Source organism: Marmota marmota, unplaced genomic scaffold (genome assembly GCF_001458135.2).
Source record: "Marmota marmota marmota unplaced genomic scaffold, marMar, whole genome shotgun sequence".
Classification (NCBI taxonomy): Eukaryota; Metazoa; Chordata; class Mammalia; order Rodentia; family Sciuridae; genus Marmota; species Marmota marmota.
Genome location: NW_026000241.1, coordinates 4,191,228 through 4,211,261, shown reverse-complemented (window position 1 = coordinate 4,211,261; position 20,034 = coordinate 4,191,228). Strand labels below are relative to the sequence as shown.

At 53.1% G+C, this 20,034-nt stretch overlaps 1 protein-coding gene across 1 annotated transcript in view; it reads left to right on the top strand.

Annotated features, from left to right (window-relative positions):
• Positions 1–3,897: 3,897 nt before the first annotated feature.
• The window catches only part of Notch3 (notch receptor 3), a 30,410-nt gene continuing 14,273 nt past the window's right edge, over positions 3,898–20,034 (top strand). The window contains exons 1-24 of the mRNA XM_048795513.1: positions 3,898–4,188; positions 5,405–5,547; positions 5,631–5,969; positions 6,060–6,182; positions 6,269–6,502; positions 7,849–8,004; positions 8,098–8,283; positions 8,956–9,069; positions 9,751–9,864; positions 10,370–10,603; positions 10,709–10,819; positions 11,301–11,493; positions 11,570–11,721; positions 11,933–12,046; positions 12,454–12,609; positions 14,214–14,439; positions 14,829–15,030; positions 15,140–15,287; positions 15,688–15,872; positions 16,407–16,539; positions 16,621–16,878; positions 16,965–17,083; positions 17,447–18,015; positions 19,640–19,972. Coding sequence (XP_048651470.1) covers positions 4,187–4,188; positions 5,405–5,547; positions 5,631–5,969; positions 6,060–6,182; positions 6,269–6,502; positions 7,849–8,004; positions 8,098–8,283; positions 8,956–9,069; positions 9,751–9,864; positions 10,370–10,603; positions 10,709–10,819; positions 11,301–11,493; positions 11,570–11,721; positions 11,933–12,046; positions 12,454–12,609; positions 14,214–14,439; positions 14,829–15,030; positions 15,140–15,287; positions 15,688–15,872; positions 16,407–16,539; positions 16,621–16,878; positions 16,965–17,083; positions 17,447–18,015; positions 19,640–19,972 — 4,544 coding nt within the window. The 5' untranslated portion in view covers positions 3,898–4,186. The remainder of the gene's footprint in view (positions 4,189–5,404; positions 5,548–5,630; positions 5,970–6,059; positions 6,183–6,268; positions 6,503–7,848; positions 8,005–8,097; positions 8,284–8,955; positions 9,070–9,750; positions 9,865–10,369; positions 10,604–10,708; positions 10,820–11,300; positions 11,494–11,569; positions 11,722–11,932; positions 12,047–12,453; positions 12,610–14,213; positions 14,440–14,828; positions 15,031–15,139; positions 15,288–15,687; positions 15,873–16,406; positions 16,540–16,620; positions 16,879–16,964; positions 17,084–17,446; positions 18,016–19,639; positions 19,973–20,034) is intronic.

Here is a 20,034-nt window from a genome sequence, read left to right as displayed (position 1 = left end):
CCCCACTCGGCCAGGGCCCCCGCCCCTCCTCCTCTCCTCTCTCCCTCCCCGCTCGGGACAATGGCTGCGCCGTCTAGACACCCCTCCCCCGGCCGTCCTCGCGCTTTCTTTGCCAGACAAAGCGGGACAGGCTACGGGGCCTGAACGGGGGCTGCTGGGGCGTCCCCCCCCCCCCAGGAGTCCTGGTCGGCGGGGGAGGGGCCCGGCGGATGGCCCGGCAAGGGGTCTCAAGACGCCACTGTGGGGGTCAGCGCAGTGGCCGGGTGGGGGTTTCTGGAGGGTATGGCCTCACTGGACCATCCCAGGGCCCAACTGGGCAGGAGCAGCCGCCCCGCAGAACCGGCACACTCATGGTCTGTCACACACTTGCAGGCACACAAAGCTCTGGGTCACACACTTATGGAGATGCAAACGTGCATGCACACAGACCCAGTACATGTAGACGTGAACACTTGGTGCACACAAGATACACCCAGATGCACACAGTTCACACGTCCACATGCCTGGACACACAAATATGATCACACATGCCATTCCTAGCCCAAGCCTGGCACACACACGCTGTCTGCACACACTCGGATACCCACAGATACAGATTCAAGAACATGCCTTCACCCCACTCACACGTGCAGAGAAGCACATCCAACTGCTACATAGACACACCCATGTACAGTTGTATCCCAGTTCAGGCAGGCACATGTGTGGCTCACATGGCGCACAGCACAGCAGTGTAAGGGTTTGGGGAGGAAATGGCTCATGTCACACAGCCACCAGTGTAGTTCACAAATACCCACAGTCTGGGTGACAGTGCCCTGAATTTGTCATGTTGGCCATTCTTTTTTGGGGGATGGGTGCTGGAGATTGAACTCAGGACACTTGACCACTGAGCCACATCCCCAGCCCTATTTTGTATTTTATTTAGAGACAGGGTCTCACCGAGTTAGTGCCTCGCCATTGCTGAGGCTGGCTTTGAACTCACCGATCCTCCTGCCTCAGCTTCCTGAGCTGCTGGGATCACAGGCGTGTGCCACACCACCTTACCTGGCTCCATTCTCATTCTTATTCTGTTACTGTCTCTCCCTATCTCTGTCTTTGTCCTCTTTCTCCTCTCTGTGTATTCCTACTTCTAGTTTCTTCGTTATGTCTCCCTGTTTCTGTTTTTCTCCAAATCCCTCGCTCTTTCCATCTGTCTTTGAGACACACACACACACACAGTGGCTCACACCTGCTTGTACACATTCAATTCTCCACTAGCTCTGTCTCAGCCACACCCCTGACCCACCTGAAAGGACAGTTAGACTTTGCCACACCCAAGAGGGACACAGCCCTCAGGGATGGGGACTCCGGACAGGGCAGCACTTGTCATTTGCCAGCTGCCCCTCCCTACAACACACACCCTATCCCTGTGACACCTGTAGTTGGCTCTCCTTGTAACCTTCACTCACTCCTGAGTACATGCCTTGACCCCTCTTCCAAGAGTTAACACACAGACCTCCTAGCTGGAATAGGTGCTCATCATCAGGTGAAGGGAGACCCTGAGACCCAAGAGTCCCTGCACCTCCATTATCCTTAGACCTGGACGTGAAGTCACATGCTTTCTAACCTTCAGCACACTCACTTCCTGACTCTGCACTCCCCTTTCTGCACATCTTAGTTCTGGCAGCTTCCTGAGCCCCCACATCTGGCACAAGCCAGTCCCTCCTTCTTCCCGCCCCTGCCTTGTGGTTCCCAGGGCTAGAGCTGGCAGGGACAGCTGCAGCCTTAACAGCTGGGGCCAGGGCGGGGGCCGTGGGAACCGTAGGTAGGGGGCCTCCCTGCACCCACAGAGACACCCCCAGCCCAGTGCAGCTGTTGCCTGGCAGAGGAAGGGAGGGGGTCTGTCACTCGGATTGGGGTTCTTGGGCACCCAGCTGACCCCTCACCTTCCTTTGCCCCCCGCAGCCCCCCCTTGCCTGGACGGAAGCCCGTGCGCAAATGGAGGTCGTTGCACCCAGCTGCCCTCCCGGGAGGCTGCCTGCCTGTGAGTGCCTGGCACAGCGCCATCAGTGGGCCTTGCGTGGGAAGGGAGTCTTCTTCCTCTGCCTCTGTGTTCCCCGCGGGTGCTTGTACCACTTCCTACATGTGTGTGGCTTGGGCAACCTCTTTGTGTTGACCCATTGGAAACTGAGCAGGGTTAAAAGCAGGGGCTCTGGAGTCTGCCTGGGCTGGATTCAAATCCCACATCATGTTGCTCACTGGTTGAGAATTAAACCCTTTAAATCTCAGTGTCCTGATCTGGAAAATGGGCCTAGTAACCCCTACTTCATGGAGGTCTAGGCCTCTTGAGGTCACATTTAAAGGCTCTTAATGAAGGCAGCTCTTAATTAACAAACTTTCAGGGTCCAAACTATAGGGATTTAGTAGTGGTGAGGACATCATTCATTAGCTACCATATCTCAAAACTTTAATAGTGGGGGGTACAGGAGGCCTATAATGCAGTTGTGCTGTATGACCTTTGTCTAGGCACTTCCCCTCTCTGAACCCTTACTGCATTTGTGAATAGGAATGCTTCTCCCTGGCTTGTGACTGTGAAGAAGCCCAAGTATTTAGTTCTTCCCTAATAACAAGGAAAGGCAGGGGGTTGGAGGAGCAGAGTTGTGGCTGAGAAAGAGCCGAGCAGAGAGTCAGAGCTGGGTTTGAATTCTGGGCTCTGGGACACCTTGAGCAAACACTCGGAGCTTTCTCAGCCTCAGTTTTTGCATCTGAAAAATGGGGCAATAATAGCTCTCCCTTTATGGGATTGACTGTGAGGCATATCATAGGATATGCTCAGGGTACAGCAAGTAATAAATAAATACTCATAAATAATAATGATAGGAAATAATGCTCAAGGTTATAGGGAAAGGCTTGGCTCCTTTTATAACAGGTAATAGCAGTTCACCCAGTAGCCATTAATGGATTCATTAAGGTATTTATTTATTCAACAGAATGTGTGCCAGACACTGGGTCAGGCTCAAGCTGGATGGGTCTAGGGCGATTTTAGACCCAGAAGAGCCCCTTCGAAGTTTCATCGCACTTACTTTAGCTAGAACCCCACTTAGGTTTACCTCTTTGGGGATGCTAAAGCTGGCTGGGGGGGTTACTGGGGCTGAGTGTCTGCGATAGTGGGGCTAGGGGAAAGTGTGATCTTACCTGGAACCACTTTGGAGCTTAAGCCCCGGGGCTCGGACGCCTGCGCATTGGAACTCCAAGCCTGGAATACTGCCGACAGGTGAATGCGCCCGAGGCTGCCCCGCCCCTCGACAGGTGAATCACCGGCACACTTGGCCTCCCGGAGCCCGGATCGCCCGGAGTGGAGCGGGCTCAGTTTCCAGAGCAAGGCTGTAGGGGAACCATTTCCTATACTCCCCAATTCCCCAGCAATCACAAGGTCTCAAATATTCCTGTCCTTTTAGGGGTACCTCAAACTCTCCCTCTCCCTATAGATCCCCGAGTCACCTCCCCAAAGTAGGATTCAAGCCCTCGTCCTTATTGCCTAATCCTCGCTTCCCCCACTTTCCCAGCAGGCCGGCCCCCCCCCCCAAGCCCGCGCTCCCCCCTCGATCTCCCCCAAAGCTCAGGCCGNTCCCGGCGTACGATCGCGTTCGTCGTGGTATCCCTGCGGGCTTTTGGGGAGGGGGCTGAGGGCTGTACCCTCGGCTCCTAATGCCACCCGCGCCCTTGCCGGCTGTGCCCCGACTTGTTTCGCTGGGGGCCGGGGTGGGGGGACATTGTGGTGACGCTAAGAACTGAGTCACCTGCTTGAGTTCGGTCCCAGGCGTCTGGGACAAGCCCGGGGGGGAGGGAACCGACGAAAGTAGCAGGGGAGGGATGGGGCGGGCACAGGGAGAGCGCGGGGTGGAATGGGCCGGGACACTGCCAAGACAGCCTGGACCCTCTGGCTTGCCAAGCCCCTCCCTCAGAATCCTTTCTCCGAGGGTCCCCTGGAAGTTTCCAAACTCAAGACCAATCCTCTCTCCCTTTCTCATTTCCCTTACACTCAAGGCTGCCTTTGTGGGCTTGGGGAGGGGTCTGCAGACGGAAGGGTCTTCCCCAACATGAGGGTGGAGGTCCCCTTCCACAAAGCCCAACCCTCCTGCATGGGAGAAAATTTGCATGAATCCTGGAGAAAGGAGTTGAGGATTTGTGGGAGTCCATCCACCTGTCCATGTGAGTGAGAGTTGCCCATATCCGCGGGGGAGGCTGCGGCTTGGTGTTTGTGTGTGCCAGGCCAATATGTCCAGTCGGCTGTCCTTCTGTATGTGTATCTGTGGTTTCTGTGTCTGTCTGGGTGTGCCTTGCTAGTTGTCTCTCAGAATCTGAGACCCATCATTTGCTGTTCCTTCTGCCTGAAATGCTCTTCCCTACACAACCCTTTGGATTCTTTTCATCTTTAGTCTGTGAAAATAGAATACCCATTCTCTCTTTCCCATTATTCCATCTACTTAGCCCGTGTAAGAGTTTTCTGTGGCTGTTGTAACAAATTACCACAAACTGGGTGGCTTGAAACAACAGAAATGTAGTCTCTGGAAGTTCTGGGGGCCAGAAGTCTGATATTAGGTGTTGGCAGGGCCAACAAGGGGAGAAATCTTCGCTGCTTCTTTCAGCCTCTGATGGCCCCAGGCGTTCCTTGACTTGTGGCTGCCTCACCGGTTCTCTGCTTTGTTTGCACATGACCTTCTCTTCTCTCACCCTCCCAACTCTCTATAGTCTTTCTCTTATAAGGACACTTGTTATTGGATTTAGCACCCCCCCCCCATAATCCAGGATGATCTCATCTTGACATCCTTCATGGAATTACTTCTGAAAAGACTCTTTTTTTAAACAAGGTCAGAGTCACAGCTTCTGGGACATGGACGTGTCTTTTTGGGAGCCATCACTTAACTCACCACAACTTTGTAGCCTTCCTGGCTCACCTACACGCTGCCAGCATGTAGTACATGTAGTATGTCAGTTTGTTACTTGTCTGTGTACTCTTGCCTAATCTGGCTGCTGTTGAGTATCAAGAGAGGAAGAACCACTTTTATTGTTTGCTTCTGTGTTTACAACTTAGCAAATAGTAGGTACTCCGCAAATATTCATTGCAGGAATGAATGAGTGTGGTCAGGTGGAGTCAGGAGGCTGAGGCAGGCTTGAGGATCACAAGTTCAAGGCCAGCCTCAGCAACTTAATGAAACCCTGTCTCAAAGTAAAATATTTTAAAAAGACTAGGAATATAGCTTAGAGGTAGGGTACCCCTGGGTTCAATCTCCAGTACTAAAAAAGAAAGAAAGAAAAGAGTGAATGAGTGGGTGGAGTGTGCTGGTCTGTTTTGCCTGTCATATGTATCTTTGTACCTGCGTCCACCTTGCCCAGTAGTGCCCCCAAAACACTGTCTCTGCCACAGGTGCCCACCAGGCTGGGTGGGTGAGCGATGCCAGCTGGAAGACCCCTGCCACTCAGGTCCCTGTGCTGGTCGTGGTGTCTGCCAGAGCTCCGTGGTGGCAGGCACTGCCCGGTTCTCCTGCCGATGCCCCCGTGGCTTCCGAGGTGAGAGGGGGCATTCTGGAGGGGAGCCCAAGGCAAGCAAGGGTGTGATCAGTCCCAAGCTCACCCTCTCCTGGTTCCTCCAGGCCCAGACTGCTCCCTGCCGGACCCCTGTCTCAGCAGCCCTTGTGCCCATGGTGCCCGCTGCTCGGTGGGGTCTGATGGCCGCTTCATCTGCTCTTGCCCACCTGGCTACCAGGGCCGCAGCTGCCGAAGTGACATTGATGAGTGCCGGGTGGGTGGGCCTTGCCGCCATGGTGGCACCTGCCTTAACACTCCTGGCTCCTTCCACTGCCAGTGCCCAAATGGCTACACAGGGCCACTGTGCGAGAACCCCACAGTGCCCTGTGCTCCTTCACCATGCCGTAATGGGGGCACCTGTAGGCAGAATGGCGATCTCACCTATGACTGTGCCTGCCTTCCTGGTGAGTGAGTGGTACTCAGGGGAGGCGGCGTGGGTGGGGATAGCAGGTCAACTTCTCAGTGACCATTCTTGCCCTCTCCTCCTGTCCTAGGGTTTGAGGGCCAGAACTGTGAAGTGAACGTGGATGACTGTCCAGGACACCGCTGTCTAAATGGGGGGACGTGTGTGGATGGCGTCAACACCTACAACTGCCAGTGCCCTCCTGAGTGGACAGGTGAGCACCAGGACTGAGGGAGCTGGGTGGCAGACCTTGGGTTGGCACATACCAGGTGTCTATACTGGTGCATCTGTGTGCCACAGGCCAATTCTGCACAGAAGATGTGGATGAGTGTCAGCTGCAGCCCAATGCCTGCCACAATGGGGGCACCTGCTTCAACACCTTGGGAGGCCACAGCTGTGTGTGTGTCAATGGCTGGACAGGAGAGAGCTGCAGTCAGAACATTGATGACTGTGCCACAGCCGTCTGCTTCCATGGGGCCACCTGCCATGACCGGGTGGCTTCCTTCTACTGCGCCTGCCCCATGGGCAAGACTGGTAAGTGGTCATTTGCTCTGTAGGCAGCAGAGAACCACTGAAGGCTCTGAGCGGGGTCAAGACAGACTCTGATTTGAGTGTTAGAAAGATCATGCTGGGGGGTTTGGGATATAGCTCAGTTGGTGGAGTGCTTGCCTTGCATGCACAAGGCCCTGGGTTCAATCCCCAGCACCACCAAAAAAAAAAAAAAAAAAGAAAGAAAGAAAGATCATGCTGGGGCCAGGTGTAGTGGTGCATGCCTGTGATCCCAACTACTTGGCTGAGGCAGAATAATTGCAAATTGGAGCAAGGCCAGCTTGGGAAACTTTGTGATACCCTATTTCAAAATAAAAAGGTCTGGGATGTTACTCAGTGGTAAAACCCCTGGGTTCAATCTCCAGTATGAGAAAAGAAAAAAAATAAGAAAGACTAGTCTGGAGCTGGGACTGGGAATGTAGCTCAGGGACAGAGTATGAGCTTGGCATGTGCCTGGGTTCCATCCCCAGCACCTAGGAAGGAGGGAGGGAGGGAGGGAGGCGGGGAAGGAGGACATGCTGGAGGATGGCTTTGGGGTGAAGGGTGAGCTTGGGAAAGGCCTGGGAGGAGGCTGGCACACTGTCCAAGGCAGAAACCATTGGGATAGGAAGGTGTGGTGTTTGGGAGGAGGCTTGGAAATGGAGGGAGGGTATGCCTGGTAAGCAAGGCTTGAGGGTAGGACACTTTTCTAATCAGAAGAGTCTGTAGATTTTTTTTTTTTTTAATTTCTTTCCTCAGTTGTAGTTGGACCCAATATCTTTATTTATTTTATGTGGTGCTGAGGATCGAACCCAGTGCCTCACGTATGAGGCGGGCGATCTACCACTGAGCTACAGCCCTAGCCCCGACGCTGTAGATTTTTAAACAATATGTTTGTAACTTTTTAAAAATAGTCTGGGGACAAAAGATTAATATACAAATAATAGTCAAATCTTGATGGTATGAAGGATCAACTTTTCTTATGTTTGAAGTTTTTCATACTAAATAGATTTTTTTTTTTAAAAAAGCTACTTAAGGGGCCGGGGTTGTAGCTCAGTGTTAGAGTCCTTGCCTCGAATGTGGGAGGCCCTGGGCTCTATCCTCAGCACCACATAAAAATAAAATAAAGGTATTGTGTCCATTATTTTTTTAAGCTACTTGATACTCTGCAGGTTAATAAGAGCAAAAACAAGGGTTTGGGTGGCTCAGTGATAGAGCTCATGCCTGGCATGCCTAAGGCCCTGGGTTCAATCCCCAGCACCAACTCCTCCTGCACCCTGCAACGGGAGGGATGTGGGACCTTTAGGCAGAGCTGGAGAATCACCCTTGGACCTCTGCTTACCCTTTCTTAGGCCTTTTGTGTCATCTGGATGATGCCTGTGTTAGCAACCCATGTCACGAGGATGCTATCTGCGACACAAACCCTGTGAATGGCCGGGCCATCTGCACCTGTCCACCCGGCTTCACTGGTGGGGCCTGCGATCAGGATGTGGATGAATGCTCCATTGGTGAGAGGGCACCTTTTGAGAATGAGACGAGAAAGAGGGGAGTTGCAGGGTCCCCGCTGGTCATGCCCACACTGTTTGTGCCCCATCCCACAGGTGCAAATCCGTGTGAACATCTAGGTCGGTGTGTGAACACGCAGGGATCCTTCTTGTGCCAGTGTGGTCGCGGTTACACTGGACCTCGCTGTGAGACGGACGTCAATGAGTGTCTGTCAGGGCCCTGCCGCAATCAGGCCACCTGCCTGGACCGAATTGGCCAGTTCACTTGCATCTGTATGGCAGGTGTGTGGTGGGCGTGGCTGGGGATTGAGGCCTAGTTCCATGGAGTGGAACTAGGGTTGGCTTAGTGAGAGCACCAAGTGCTTAGTGTGGGTGAGGCTCTGGGTTTGATTCCCAGAATCACTTAAGAAAAAGTGAGATCCTTAGAGATGAGGTGGGGGCAGGGCCAGAACAGAATTTTGCCTGAAACTATGGGAGGGCATGGGTCCAGTGGAGTCAGTAGCCCTGTGATGGACTGAGAGTGGAGTCCAGGCATTAGGATCGCACGGGGGTGTGGGTGGGTGGGGATGGTAGAGGTGGTGGTGGATGACAGGAGGGTAGGGCCAGCAGCTGCAGTGGGGTCACATGTATCCTGCAGACAGTCTTGCACTAAGGAGGGTTGGGACTTGAAGCTGCGTACAAGGCTGCTGTGGGCCCTGCAACTGGGCAGAACATGACTTTAGAATTAGGTTGAAAGGGGGTGTTTTAAAGGCAAGGCATAAACCTTGTTCCGGTTGGCACCACAGCTGGGTGAGCGTCCAGCCTGTGATTGAAAACTGAATCAGGTTGAGCAGGAGATGGAACCAAGACTCAGGAAATCTGTTTGTGTAGGAAGGGGGGAACCTCTCTCTCTCTGTGCCCCCTTCAGACCAGAGGGTAGCTCCCACTGCCCTAATCCCCTTTTCCCAACCCCAGGCTTCACGGGAACCTACTGTGAGGTGGACATCGATGAATGTCAGAGTAGCCCATGTGTCAACGGTGGTGTCTGCAAAGACAGAGTCAATGGCTTTAGCTGTGCCTGCCCTTCAGGTGAGAATCCTGGGATGGGAAGCCTAAGAAAGACTGGTCTGTGCAGGGGCAAAGGATCCAGGGTGGGAACCCTTAAGGTCATGTTAGCAGATAACTTGCAAGAGGAAACAATGTTTTGAAAACATTGAAATGTGAGGCACTGTGGAGCACATCTAGAATCCCAGCTAATTAGGAGGCTGAGGCAGGAGGATCACAATTCCAAGGTCAGCCTGGGCAACTTAAAGAGACTCTGTGATACAGCCAGTGTTCCGGCCCCAGTGCCACTAAATAAATAAAACCAAGTAAATTAAAACTATATAAAAAGTAAATAATCAAAGTAGATTAAAAATAAATAAAAAGGGCTGGGAATATAACTCAGTGGTAAGGTACCTCTAGGTGCCATCCCTAGTATTAAAAAAAAAATTAAATTTATTTAAAACTAAATAAATGGGCTGGGGTTGTGGCTCAGTGGTAGAGAGCTTGCCCTCCCACGTGTGAGGCACTGGGTTCGATCTCAGCATCACATAAAAACAAACAAAATAAAAAGTTGGGTTTTTTTTCTTTAAAAAGAACCTCAAATTAAACACAACATTAATAAAACTAAGTAAACGGGAAGTGGGGTTTCCCACACATACAGGGCAGGGACGGTGAGGGGCCATGCTTTTCTTGTCTCGACCTCCTTCACCCCACTCCTCACCCCAGGTTTCAGTGGGTCCACGTGCCAACTGGACGTGGATGAATGCGCAAGCACGCCCTGCAGGAATGGTGCCAAGTGCGTGGACCAGCCTGATGGCTACGAGTGTCGCTGTGCAGAAGGTGATGGCGGGTCAATGACAAGCTGGCAAGAATCCGGAGGCAGTGCTAGTAGGGGAGAGGGCGCCAATAACAGACTTGGACTCGGAGAGCTCGGGGGCGGGCTTTTGGCAAGGACAAGGCAGGGCCAATGACAGAGCTTGTGGGGTGGAGCTAATGGTGGACGTAGACTGAGATAAGGCTAAGAGTTGGGCCAAAGGTTAGCATGTAAAGGAGCTCGATCCCCCCTCTACCTTCCTATGACACCTAGCCTCTTACCCGTCATCTCCAGTCAAGGGAGAAGCTGATAGGGTAAAGACTAGAGGTTGGGGACACAGGCCAGGGGAGCGTCCTGGAGGTTGGAGCTGGATGGAGTGAAGGCAAGCTGGAGGCGTGGCCTAGTGGAACCCCTTTCCGGATGGCTTGGTGGGCAGGGCCTGAGATGGAGCTGAGGCCAGGATTGGGCAGAGGCCATAACTGTGGGCAGGCCCTTGGTAAGTGGGCGGAGCCTGACCCTTTGGCCCTGCAGGTTTCGAGGGCACCCTGTGCGAGCACAATGTGGACGACTGCTCTCCAGACCCATGCCACCATGGACGCTGCGTGGATGGCATTGCCAGTTTCTCATGTGCCTGTGCCCCGGGGTACACAGGCACGCGCTGCGAGAGCCAGGTGGACGAATGTCGCAGCCAGCCTTGCCGCCATGGGGGCAAATGCCTAGATTTGGTGGACAAATATCTTTGTCGCTGTCCTCCTGGCACCACAGGTAGGGCAGGGGGCTGGACTGGGCAGGAACAGTTCACCTGGAGGGGCACAGTTGGGAACGGTGCATGACAATGGGGGCTACTCCTTGCCATGTTTCCCTCCCCAGGTGTGAATTGCGAAGTCAACATAGACGATTGTGCCAGCAACCCCTGCACCTTTGGAGTCTGCCGTGATGGCATCAACCGCTATGATTGTGTCTGCCAACCTGGCTTCACAGGTAAGCAAGTGGCTGCAAAGGAGAGGGTGTCATTATAGGGTAAGGGTGAAGTCACCCATCTCTGTTAGCTGGATTTCGCCCCTATCTTTGCACACATGTCCGATGAAGTTGTGTTCACTCTGCCCTGAGACTGTGCCCTTTATCATTGGCTTGGGGTTGTCCCCATATTGGTAAATTCATGATTATTCTGGAGAAAAGATGAAGCTGTCTTAGACTCAGGGACAAGATTGTGCCTGTATGGTGACAAGGTAATCCTTGGTAGAAGTGAAAGTGGCTTCATGTCAATTTGGGGACCAGAGTGATCTGGTGCAAGGCAGCTTTGGGTTGAGGAGGTGGCTGACCTAATTTGCATAGGAGCTGATATAGTATGAGAATAAAGTTGTCTTTGCACAGGGGTATGGCTTTGCTAAATGGAACAAGGTGTCCTCTGGTTGGCTCCACTGTCCCTGTCCAGGGATGAGGTTGCCTGCATATTTCCCAGGTCCCCTTTGCAACGTGGAGATCAATGAGTGTGCATCCAACCCATGTGGCGAGGGAGGCTCCTGCGTAGATGGGGAAAATGGCTTCAGCTGCCTCTGTCCACCTGGCTCCTTGCCTCCACTCTGCCTCCCTCCAACCCATCCCTGTGCCCATGAGCCCTGCAGTCACGGCATCTGCCACGATGCGCCTGGCGGGTAAGACCCCTGCCCAACTCATGACCCTTCTTCTGTCTCTCTGGCCACTTGCCACCCTGACTGCCTCCCCTGCCAGGTTCCGCTGTGTGTGTGAGCCTGGCTGGAGTGGCCCCCGTTGCAGCCAGAGTCTGGCTCGAGATGCCTGTGAGTCTCAGCCCTGTGGGGCTGGTGGTACCTGCATCAGCGATGGAATGGGCTTCCACTGTACCTGTCCCCCAGGAGTCCAGGGTGTGTGTCTCACTCTCTCTCCCCGGGCTCTCTGACATCCTTCTCTTCGTTTCCTTTCTGCTCCATTCTCGTCTACATTTCCCTCTCTTTGCTACTCCTTTTTCCCTCTGAGGTGCTCCCTAGGGGGTTGGATATCAGGGGGGATCCCAGGGAGGAGGAAGATGAGAACAGGGAGTCCCTCAAGACTATCCCATTCTGCCCCCTCCCACAGGCCGTCAGTGTGAGCTGCTGTCCCCCTGCACCCCAAACCCTTGTGAACATGGGGGCCGCTGTGAGTCTGCTCCAGGTCAGCTGACTGTCTGCTCCTGCCCCCCAGGCTGGCAAGGTACATTAGCCACTGCTTCCTTCTCCTCCTCTCTCACCTCCTCTGTGCCTTACCCCATACTAGGTTATGCTGGGGGCCAGAGGGAGCTTCACCCCAACACTGTTTCTTAGGGGAGCTTCCTTCTGGGAAAGAAGAGAGCTGGATGTGGATACTCACAGCCCATATGGGTCTGCTCTGGAGAAGAAGCCATAAGGGGCTGGGGCTGTTACAACCCAGCTGTTCTGGGGACAGCTTCCTGGAGGGCAGACTATTTGTACCCACTGAAATAGAGAGAAGGAAGTTCTGGAATGGCATGTGGAAAATATCTTTACCTATCTCAACCTACAGGTTCTTCCTGTGCCCCAGGTACCCTCAGACCCTGCCTTGCACCCTCTAACTGTAGGTGTTACCTTGCTCCCCACTCCCAGGCCCACGATGCCAGCAGGACGTGGACGAGTGTGCTGGCCCCTCCCCCTGCGGCGCCCATGGTTCCTGTACCAACCTGGCAGGAAGTTTTAGCTGCACCTGTCACGGGGGTTATACTGGCCCTTCCTGCGATCAGGACATCAATGATTGTGACCCCAGTGAGTACAGGGGAGCTCTTGGAGAGTGTTGCCCTGGGGACATTCATCAAGCCTATACTGTGGTGCTGTGCTCTCATGGTGCTGTGTTCACAGCTCTGTGCTTGCCTCATGTTACTCCTATGGAAACTGAGGCCCAAGGAGGTTTCTTGACTTGCCCAAGATCCTACAGCAAATAAGGGAATGAGCTGGGCTTGGAGCACAAGTCTGTCTGACCCTGAAGCCTGTGGACTACCTCTGGCAGCAAGCATTAGGATGGTGTATAGAGTATGAAATAAAGGTCCCCAGAGTGGACTGGGGATATAGCTTAGAGGTAGACCTCTTGCCTAGCGTGCCTGAGGCTGTGGGTTTGATTCCCCAGCTCCGCCAAAAAAGAAAAAAAAAAAAAAGAAAGGGAACTCAGAGAGTTTACTCTAGGGTGCTATCTAGTAAACAAATAACCAGGTCATGGATGCAATTTTAAATTTCTAATAGCCACATTTAAAAAAAAAAGGAAAAAGAAGTCAGAGAGTGGAGCTCAGTGGTAGAATGCTTACCCAGCATATCCATGAGACCCCATGTTCAATTTCCAGCACCATGAAAAACAAAGAAAAAGAAATGGGCAGTAATACATTTAATACTGTATTTTATTTAAACAAGTATATAAAATAGTATAATTTGAACATGTAATCAATATTAAAATGATTGAGATATTTTACTCTTTTTTTTTTTTTAAAGAGAGAGAGAGAGAGAATTTTAATATTTACTTTTTAGTTATCGGCGGACACAACATCTTTGTTTGTATGTGGTGCTGAGGATCGAACCCGGGCAGCACGCATGCCAGGCGAGCGCGCTACCGCTTGAGCCACATCCCCAGCCCCATATTTTACTCTTTTAAACTAAGTTTTCAAAGCTTGAAATTCAGTATGTATTTTATACTCACAGTCTATCTCCATTTGTATTGGTAACGATGTCAAGGACTTAGTAACCACGGCAGGCCTGTGCTGAGGCCAGGAATGAAAGCAAGCATAACTGGCAGTACAGCTGTCCCTCAGTATCCATGAGGGATGGTCCCAGGACCCCCATGGATACCAAAACCCGTGGGTGTTTGTGCCCCTTCTATAAAATGGCTTAGTATTTGTAAAGAACTCATGCACAGCCTCTCAGATACTTTAAATCATCCTTACGTAAGTTATAATATCTAATACAATGTCAAGGGCATGTACCTGCTTGTTATACTCTATCGTTTAGGAAATGATGACAAGAAAAAAATGTCTGTACATGTTCTGTACATATGCAGTTTTTTTTCTATGTTTTCCGTCCACTGCTGGAATCCACCAATGCTGAGCCCAAGGTTATGGAGGGTCGACTATATTTACTTGGCAGCTCAAAGGGGCTTTTTTGGTTCTCCCAAAGCCCTCCCCTTCCCCTTGGGCAAGGTTTCCAGATGAGACAGGAGATAAGGCCACAAAAGGGGACATTATCCCTCTGACCAAATTTGTCCCCTCTCAGCTGAACCTGGTTTCCTCCAGGGTTCCCCTCTGTGACCCTGTATGGGAGGCAAGGCCAGGTCGGCCAGGCAGTGGGGGCCAGGTGGGCTAAACAGACTTCTTCTCTTCTGACTACAGACCCGTGCCTCAATGGTGGTTCCTGTCAGGACAGTGTGGGCTCCTTTTCCTGCTCTTGCCTTCCTGGCTTCGCTGGCCCACGCTGTGCCCACGATGTGGATGAGTGTCTGAGCAACCCCTGTGGCCCTGGCACTTGCACTGACCACGTGGCCTCCTTCACCTGCACCTGCCCACCAGGCTATGGAGGCTTTCACTGCGAGAAGGACCTACCCAACTGCAGCCCCAGGTGGGTGGGGCCTCGACTTCTTGAAACTCAGGGGCTCTGGCATCAGACGAGGCCTGAAACGGAGGGAGGAGGACTAGAGAGGAGTCCTTGGCTTGGCACCCATCTGAGGACTCTGATGCCTAAAGGGGCAGGGCGAGGCTTCGGTTTGGAGGGTCATCCTTAGAGACTCCGCTCCTTGAAGGAGCTGGGCCAGGGCAGATCCTGCAGGTAGATCCCAATTGAGCGCTGAATCTTGGTAAATTGAGGCTAAGGCATGAGGTGGGTTCTCTGCTGGCGCTGCAGCTTCTTGTGTGCGGGGTATAAGCGCCAGAGAGTGGGAAAACTCCATCCAGTTCTAGGAGGGAGGATGGGAGGGGGCGGAGCTTGACGCTCTTCCTCCCACTCCCCAGTTCCTGCTTCAATGGAGGGACCTGCGTGGACGGTGTGAACTCATTCAGCTGCCTGTGCCGCCCCGGCTACTTGGGTGCCCACTGCCAATATGAGGCGGATCCTTGCCTCTCCCGGCCGTGTCTGCACGGGGGAGTCTGCAGCGCCACCCACCCTGGCTTCCACTGCGCCTGCCGGGAGGGCTTCACCGGCAGCCAGTGCCAGGTGGGCGGGGCCACAGGTCCTGGGGGGAGGAGTCTGGAGGGTCTGTGGGAAGGGCCTGCCCCTCCTTCTGGGAGCAAAGCCCAGTACTGATTTTGAGGGTCATTTCTAGACCCTGGTGGACTGGTGCAGCCACGAGCCCTGTCAGAACGGGGGTCGCTGTGTTCAGAATGGTGCCTATTGCCTTTGTCCCCCTGGATGGAGCGGACGACTCTGTGACATCCGAAGCCTACCCTGCAGAGAGGCTGCAGCCCAGATTGGTAAGGGGGAGCCCATGGTCTGGTTGGCGTGTGCGTCTAGGGAAGGGTGTGTGTGAACCTGTCTTCTGCTGGTGTGAGCCAAACGAGGGCCACCGTGATGCAGTGTGTGACCGAATGTGTGTGGGTGTGTGATTGTGTGACAGCGACCAAGATGGTATGTGTGTCTGTCACCATGAGACAGCTGGGATAGTATGTGTGACTGAGCCGGTATGAGCATTAAAATCGTGTGTATGTCAGTGATTGAGACATACCAGCTGAGAGGATGTGTGACAACCCTATGGAATGTGGGTGAGATGCTAGGGACTGAAGCCAGCAGGGATGTTGGGTGGTGTGTATGATGTAGGCAGAAAGAGGAGGAATGTAGCTGCCTCTGTGTCTGATGCCACTCTCCTCTTCCCAGGGGTGCGGTTGGAGCAGCTGTGTCAGGCAGGTGGGCAGTGCGTGGACCAGGACAGCTCCCATTACTGCATGTGCCCAGAGGGACGCACCGGCAGCTACTGTGAGCATGAAGTGGACCCCTGCTTGGCCCAGCCCTGCCAGCATGGAGGCACCTGCCGTGGCTACGTGGGAGGCTACATGTGTGAGGTAAGGGTGTGACCCAGAGAGAGGGAAGGGAAACTAGTCATGTCTGAGCATGTCTGGGTGTGCGTGGGCACATATTTCTATGTGTCTATGACCTGGTATGGGTATGTCACTCTCTAGGCATGTCTGTGTTTTTGCTTTTGTGACTGGGTATATCTTTGTGGGTGTCACTGTAGGTAGATCTGGGGGTGTTTGTTTGGGTTTGCTTCTGACTTCAGTTGTTTCCTGGGCACATCTATATGTGTCTGTGTGCATGGCGTCTCCTTGTGAATGAATGAATGAACCAGACTGTGTGTCTGGTTGTGGTACCTGAAGGGCATCTGGGTGTCTTTCCTGTGTGTTTTTATGTGTGTGTCCCTCTGCACTGGTTGTGTTTCCTTGTATCTGCATGTGTGTATCCTGCACACTGGGCATGTCTCCCTCTGTTGGGTGTGTGTGGGTGTCCTTTTGTGCTGGGATTCTGCGTGTCTTCACAGGTATGTCTAGGCATGTCTGTGGTTCTCAGACTGAAAGGATCCCTCTCTTGCCCTAATACAGTGTCCAGCTGGCTATTCTGGTGACAACTGTGAGGACGATGTAGATGAATGTGCCTCCCAGCCATGTCAGCATGGGGGCTCCTGCATTGACCTTGTGGACCGATATCTCTGCTCCTGTCCCCCTGGGACACTGGGTATGCCGGGGCCAGGGTTGGAGGATAGGATAGGAGGCCCAAGTCTCTATCCCATCCTGATCACTTGCCTCTCATCCCCAGGTGTGCTCTGTGAGATTAATGAGGATGACTGTGGCCCTGGCCCACCCCTTGACTCAGGCCCTCGGTGCCTAAACAATGGCACTTGTGTAGATTTGGTGGGTGGCTTCCGCTGCAGCTGCCCCCCAGGATACACTGGCCTGCACTGTGAGGCAGACATTAATGAGTGTCGTCCAGGTGCCTGCCATGCAGCCCACACCCGGGACTGCCTGCAAGACCCAGGTGGGCACTTCCGCTGCCTTTGCCATGCTGGCTTCACAGGTAAGCATGAGAGGTAGGGCCGGCCTGGGACCTTTGTTCCTGGTATTTCTTCATTGTGGTTGATTCAGGTGCCACTGCTTTTTCAGGTCCCCGCTGTCAGACTGTCCTGTCTCCCTGTGAGTCTCAGCCATGCCAGCATGGAGGCCAGTGTCGTCCCAGCCCAGGCCCTGGTGGTGGGCTGACCTTCACCTGCCACTGTGTCCAGGTAGGTCTGTGTGAGTGGCATGGGTGGTGACTCCTGGGGGAGGATAAGGGGTGTGGCCTCAGGAAAGGGTGTGGCTTTAGGGGGAAAGTGGATGGAAATGCTGAAATTACCTAGAAGTTGGGAGTGTAGGGTCTCGAGGTTGGGGTTTGGAGGTGTGGCCTTCTGAACAAGGAGTGGTTTGTATGTGAAGAGTTTGGGCAGGACTTGGAGAGGTTGGGGTCTCAACCTCCTCCATCTTGACCCTTCACCCTTCCTTTTCTTGACTCTCTTTCCTTTTCTCTTTCTTTCCATTTCTCATTTTTCCTTTCCTTCCCTCCTCCTTCCATACTTTTTTTTCTCTCCCCGCCCCCATCCCACCTCCAGCCGTTCTGGGGTCCGCGTTGTGAACAAGTGGCACGCTCCTGCCGGGAGCTGCAGTGCCCCGTGGGTGTCCCATGCCAGCAGACAGCCCGCGGGCCTCGCTGCGCCTGTCCCCCAGGGCTGTCGGGGCCCTCCTGCCGGGGCTCCCGAGGGTCTTCTCAGGGGGCTGCCAACGCCACCTGCGCAGCTCTGCCCTGTCTCCACGGGGGCTCCTGCCGTGCTGCGCCGCTTGCTCCCTTCTTCCGCTGCCTGGTGGTGTTCCGGGCCTGGGATGGCCCGCGCTGTGAGACCCCCGCCGCCGCGCCCGAGATCTCGGAGGAGCCGCGTTGCCCGCGAGCCTCCTGCCAGGCCAAGCGCGGGGATAAGCGCTGCGACCGCGAGTGCAACAGCCCGGGCTGCGGCTGGGATGGTGGAGACTGCTCGTTGAGCGTCGGAGACCCCTGGCGACAGTGCGAGGCGCTGCAGTGCTGGCGTCTCTTTAACAACAGCCGCTGTGACCCTGCTTGCAGCTCACCTGCCTGCCTCTATGACAACTTCGATTGCCACACTGGAGGCCGGGAGCGAACCTGCAAGTGAGTCCATCCATTCGTTGGTGCGTGGGCTCCTCCTTTGTCCCTTTAGTCATCTGTTTGCCCCCTTCTGTCTGTTAATGCGCCACATCTGACCGTCCATAGCCTTGTCTCTTGCCCTTTTGCCTCACTCTGCTCATCAGTTCATTCTTGGACGCTCTGTTGGGCTGTTTCTTCATTTTCCGGGTCTGTTTTGCTGCTCATGCCATCTGCACATCCATGTGTGATCTCTTGTTTGAGGGTCCCGCCATCCATTTGCCCTGTCTCCCTCAGTGTGACCCATAGCTGCCCATTTCTTTTCATCCACGTGCCCTCGGGTCTGCTTTTCTCTTGCCTATACACTCCACCTGTCCATCCTCATTCCCTGTTTGTCTGGCTTTCTATCTGTGAATTCTTTGAGTTCTTCTTGTGCCCAACTGCTTGTCCATTGCTTCCCTACCTCTCTCTCCTCATCTTTCTCAATCCTCCTCGCCATCATTCTGTTTAGTTGTTCCTCAGACACCTATGGCTGGTCCCGCCTTAGGACCTCTGCACTGGGTGTTTCCACTGCCTGAACTGCTCTTCCCCTGAGAAGCCACGTGGCTCTTGACTATCTCCTTCATGCCTTTGCTCAAATGGTGTCACTTTCTCTGAGAGCTTCTCCCTGGTTACCTCCCAGGATGTCCCTTGCTTTATTTTTCTTCTTAGCATTTAAATCCATCTAGCACTGTGTGTGTTTATATTTGTTTATGTCTATTTATTTTTTTTATTGACATGTATTGGGATGCTGTATTTTCTGCTCATCCATCTTATTTGCCATGTCTCCACCTGCTGGAGTGCCAGCTCCTCCTTGGCAAAGATTTGGGGCTGAGTCATATCCTTGATGTCTGTGGCAGCACCCGGATATAGCAGGTGGTCAATTAATAGTTATTGATTATATTAATACAGGTTGGGCATCACTAATCAAAAAAATCTGAATACCAAAATGCTCCCAAAATTGAAAGCTTGTTGAGCACAGACATTATACCACAGTGGAAAATTCCATACCTGACCTCGTGTGATGGGTTACAGTCGAACTCACGCACAGTTGGGGTTGTGTCTCAGCAGTAGAGTGCTTGCCTACCATACATGAGGTTCTGGGTTCAGTTCCCAGCACCACAAACAAAACCTCAGGCTCACCAAAAGTATTGTTTAAGTTACTGTCAGGATATGTGTATAAAGTTCATATGAAAAATAAATGAATTTTGTGTTCAGGTTGAGCTCCATCCCTAAAATATCATATATATAATCCTTAAAATATTATACGTGTATGTATGTAATATGTACACATGTGATATATCATATCATTGTGAGATATATATATGTATATATATATACACATACAAACATATATATGGTATATCACACTTATATGCCAATATATATGCAAATATTCCAAACCCCCCCAAAATGTGAGTTCTGAAACACTTCTGATCCAAGCATTTCAGATGAGGAATATTCAACCTATGGTTATCCAACCAGTGGCCTCACATGTGCTGGTACATTCCAGTCCTCTGTGCAAGCACTCTCTAGAGCCTGTTGCTCTATATGCTGTGTGTGCATTTGGGGGCTTAGAGGTCCCCTGACCCCCGTTCCTCTCTGCTCCTAGCCCAGTGTATGAGAAGTACTGCGCTGACCACTTTGCGGATGGCCGCTGTGACCAGGGCTGCAACACTGAGGAATGTGGCTGGGACGGGCTGGACTGTGCCAGCGAGGTGCCAGCGCTGCTGGCCCGCGGCGTGCTGGTCCTCACGGTGCTGCTGCCTCCGGAAGAGCTGTTGCGCTCCAGCGCGGACTTCCTGCAGCGGCTGAGCGCCATCTTGCGCACTTCTCTGCGCTTCCGCCTGGACGCGCGGGGCCAGGCCATGGTCTTCCCTTACCACCGACCAAGTCCTGGTTCAGAATTACGGACCAGGCGGGAGCTGGCTCCTGAAGTGATCGGGTGAGTGACTCCACCTGGAGCAGCTGTGAGTTCAATTCCCAGCACCACAAACAAAACCTTAG